At 37.6% G+C, this 4,297-nt stretch overlaps 1 protein-coding gene across 1 annotated transcript; it reads left to right on the top strand.

Moving 5' to 3' along the window:
- The first annotated feature begins 1,479 nt into the window (after positions 1 to 1,479).
- Positions 1,480 to 4,072, top strand: LOC145815722 (uncharacterized). Its single transcript, XM_082912243.1, has 2 exons — positions 1,480 to 1,891; positions 4,041 to 4,072. Exons 1-2 carry the CDS (start codon positions 1,480 to 1,482, stop codon positions 4,070 to 4,072), a joined length of 444 nt encoding a protein of 147 aa, XP_082768369.1.
- Positions 4,073 to 4,297: the final 225 nt, after the last annotated feature.

Below are 4,297 nucleotides of genomic sequence, written 5' to 3'. Positions count from 1 at the left end.
GGGTTGTGTACTAATGTAGAATGGGAAAGTGATTGCTTATGCCTCTTGGCAACTCCGCCCACATGAAAAGAACTACCCAACTCATGACCTCGAATTGGCAGCTGTCGTCTTTGCTTTGAAGATTTGGCGACATTATCTGTATGGTGTGACTTGTGAAGTATACACGGATCATAAAAGTTTGAAATATTTCTTCACCCAAAAGGAACTGAACATGAGACAACGAAGATGGTTAGAATTGATTAAAGATTATGACTTGCAGATTTTGTACCATCCAGGAAAGGCAAATACCGTTGCAGATGTTTTGAGCCAAAAATCCATTGGGAATTTGTCATGTTTGCTCACTAGCCAGAAGGAATTGTTACGTGACCTGGAAAAGAATGAAATTGAGATTGTGATGCGAGAACAGGGCGGAATCTTAGCTTCTATTTCTGCACAACCTGCAATCATTGAAGAAATTAGAGAGAAACAACTTGAAGATGAGTTCTTGAAAAAGATTGTGGAAGAATTTGACTCAAAGCCAAGGCCGGGGTTTATGTTTGAGAATAACGTGTTGAAATTTAAGAATAGACTTTGTGTATCAGATTCCTCTGATTTAAGAAAGTGTGTTATGACTGAAGCTCATAGCTCCGAATTTGCCATGCATCCGGGGGAACACAAAGATGTATCATGACTTGAGACAGAACTTCTGGTGGCCTGGAATGAAGAAAAGCATTACTTACTTTGTAGCTAAATGTTTGCACTGCTAACAAGTTAAAGTTGAACATCAATGACTCGCTAGATTACTACAGTCACTTCCAATACCAGAATGGAAGTGGGAACATATTATTATGGATTTCATTGCCGGTTTGCCTCGCTCTTCTCGAGGTATGGATTCTATCTGGGTCATAGTTGATCGTTTGACTAAATCTGGCCACTTTCTGCTTGTTAAAACCATTTAAAATATGGACAAATTACCTAACATGTATATGAATGAAATTGTGAGATTACATGGTGTAACAGTATCTATTGTATCTGATAGATTCGAAGTTTACATCAAGATTCTGACAAAGTTTGCAACTGGCTTTGGGAACTGAATTGCGATTGAGTAGTGCCTACCATCCATAGACAGACGGTCAATCTGAAAGAACCAATAAGACTTTAGAAGATATGTTGCGGATGTGTGTGTTGGACTTCCAAGGGAATTGGGAGACTTATTTACCTTTAGCCGAGTTTGGGTACAATAGAAACTATCATTCAAGTATTGGGATGGCTCCTTATGAAGCTCTATATGGAAGAAAATGTCGTTCTCCTATCTGTTGGGTTGAAGTAGGTGACAGACCATTGTTGGGACCAGAACTTGTATAAGAAACAACTGAAAATGTGAAATTAATTCAACAAAGGTTGAAAACTGCATAAAGCCGCCAAAAAAGCTATGCAGATGTCCGAAGGCGAGATAGAGAATATGAAGTCGGGGATCACGTGTTCATAAAGGTGACTCCAATGAAAGGGAAAACGCGGCTTGGAGTGAAAGGCAAGTTGGCACTGAGATGCATCAGACCATATGAAATTCTTGAAAAGATCAATTCAGTAACATACCTAGTAGCCTTACCTCCGATCATGGAGCATATGCACAACGTTTTTCACATATCTATGCTTCGAGAGTATTTAAGAGATCAGCTACATGTGATTGAGCTGACTCATGTGCTTCTGAATGATGATTATACATACGAGGAGAGGCCAATGCAAATTGTGAACCGCCGAATCAAAAGATTGAGGAACAAGGAAATTCTGTTAGTGAAGGTCAATTGGCAGAATCACGTAGGAACCTATGCAACTTGGGAAACAGAAGAAGTCATGATGAAAAGATACCTTGAACTGTTCCCTTTGGACCTGGTATTCTTTCAAAATGAAGGTAATTCGAGTTTGGAGGACCAAACTCTTTAAGGGGGGAAGACTGTAACAACCTCGACCCATGATTAACGTTAATCCATGTTTAATTATGCCTAATGAGTAATTAAAGTGGAATTTTGCATCATATATTGCCTTATTTGTGTTTATATCTGTTTAACGTAAAAAGATTTGTTCATGTTTTCGTTTTGGTTTGCGAATTGAAGGCCTTATCAGCACCCGATCCAGAAATTGACTTGATTTATGTGTTAGTTAGAATTTTTAGAATCTTATGGTAGGTTTAATTGAATTTCGATTTGGAACGATTAAATTAAAATAAATTAATGTCTACTTGATTAGTTTGATCAATAAATAATTACACTTTTACCCAAGCCTATATAAGGCAAATTGTTGACTTAAGGCTATTATACATATGTTCATTTTCCTCATCTTTGACTCAAACGTGAGAGAGGAGAGAGTGTAAGAGTTGGGAGAGGAACTTCAACAATTTAGAGTGAATTGTAGGAAATTTAGAGGGAAAATCAAGAATTACTCAACCTTGAAGGGAAGATTGACTCTAACTTTTGCTAGCTCAAGGCTTAAGGTAGGAAATTCAACTCCTTCAACATGAATTTAAATTACTTAGTGCAAGAATTCAAGACAATTAGAAGATTAAGCATGGGAATTAAATTAAGAGTGTAGAATGAAAGATTAATTCATGCATGCATGCATAATTCATGAATTTTGAGTTTAATTTACAATCAATCATACATGCAATAGGACATCTTTGTTAAATATTGAAAGCTCACCATAGTTTTGCACTTACAATCCCAAATTACTCATACTTTGAAAGACAATATCTTATATCATTGCATGCATGTTGTATATACAAAATTTGAAGCTTTGTTTTGAAGAATTGATTTGGTTTTGGGCTTTGATTTTGTGAATTGATCTTCATTTCATATTGTTATACAAGTTTCTACATGTTTCTTTAAATTTTTGGCCCAAAAGAACTAAATTGTCGCTTTGAAGTTGAATTTGGGAGCTTGGAGGTGAATCTAGAAATTCTAGAATTCAACCTCTCCGCTCAAGCGTCAGATCCTGCGCTCGAGCGGCCACCTTTGTGTTTGCATCTCCGATCGAGCAACCGAAAGTTCGCTTGAGTGTGAAATACATGCTCCCAGAAGTTCCATGTATTTGTAGACCGCTTGAGCATCAAGAGTTGCGTTCGAGCGGGGACATGGGTCTTAAGCTTGAGCGACCATCGCGCATCCGTCGAGCGTGAAAATCGCATAATCAGTACTTTTTCAAAGTTTGCAGAACGCTCGGGCTGAGGAAGTTGTGCTCAAGCGTCCCCTCACATTTTGCATATCCGCTCGAGTGAAGGAAGCTACGCTCGAGCGGGGACCCTCTTTTTAGAAAATTCGGTCAAGTCAAGTGTTTTCAAATGCATTTTTATATCCTCATTCCATCCTAGGCATTCCTAGGCTAAGTTTAAGGCATGATAATGAGGGTAACGTGTAGGAACACACTAAGAACGGAACGTAATGAGTTAAATATATTCCAATGTGAGTTTCAATTGTGTATTTGTTATGTGTTAATGTAGGTCACGTGCCGTAAACCGTTTGATTAGTCTGCTCTGTCTGTCTGCACCCGAAGCCATCTGTGAGTAATAACTTAGTAAAGTTATATTCAACTTTATTTATTTTCTGTATGATAAAATAAGATCTGTTTTCTAAATGACATGTTCTGTACAATAAATGATTGTCCAATTTCTAAAAATATATTCGTGGTATCCTTAGCATCATGTGATATCTGTTAGCTGTTACCCAGTATCGGAGGTTCCATCATGGAACTTAATATGTCTGCAATCTGTTACCCGTATCGAGGGCTCTATCATGGAGCTTAATATATCTATTTGTTACCTAGATCTGGAGGTTTCTTTATAGAGTTGGTTACTCATAACCACCATATGTTCTGCATCTGTTCTGTATTTGCTCTGTTAGCGCTAATGGATGTACCATGTATGATTAAGCGTAAACTCTAATTTCTGTATATGATCTGAATACGAATATGTATCTGATTTCTGAATATGGTATGAACTTTATTCATTAAATCCTTTACTCCGTTATTATTCACTAGTCTTCTATTCACTATTTATATTATGTATGTAGGAGATCAGGCACGTGACCAGACTCAGGCTTGAGGACCTGGCGTCTCAGTTTTTGTCAGCCAACCTTTGTGCCTCTTGAGGAGGTTCCGAATTAAGTCAAGTTTAGTGACTGTTTTTGCGAATGTACTAGACTTTGTTTCTTTTGATTTTCGGGCAAGATCTCTGATAATATGTTCATGGAGTGACGTGACGTGTAAATACTGTACCTTTTGACATCACTCGTAAGTTTATAAAAGGTTTCTTTCTAAATTATCTGTC

This window comes from Camellia sinensis, chromosome 2, assembly GCF_055761805.1.
Source record: "Camellia sinensis isolate YWXY chromosome 2, ASM5576180v1, whole genome shotgun sequence".
Classification (NCBI taxonomy): Eukaryota; Viridiplantae; Streptophyta; class Magnoliopsida; order Ericales; family Theaceae; genus Camellia; species Camellia sinensis.
This window is presented reverse-complemented; position numbering and strand designations above follow the sequence as displayed.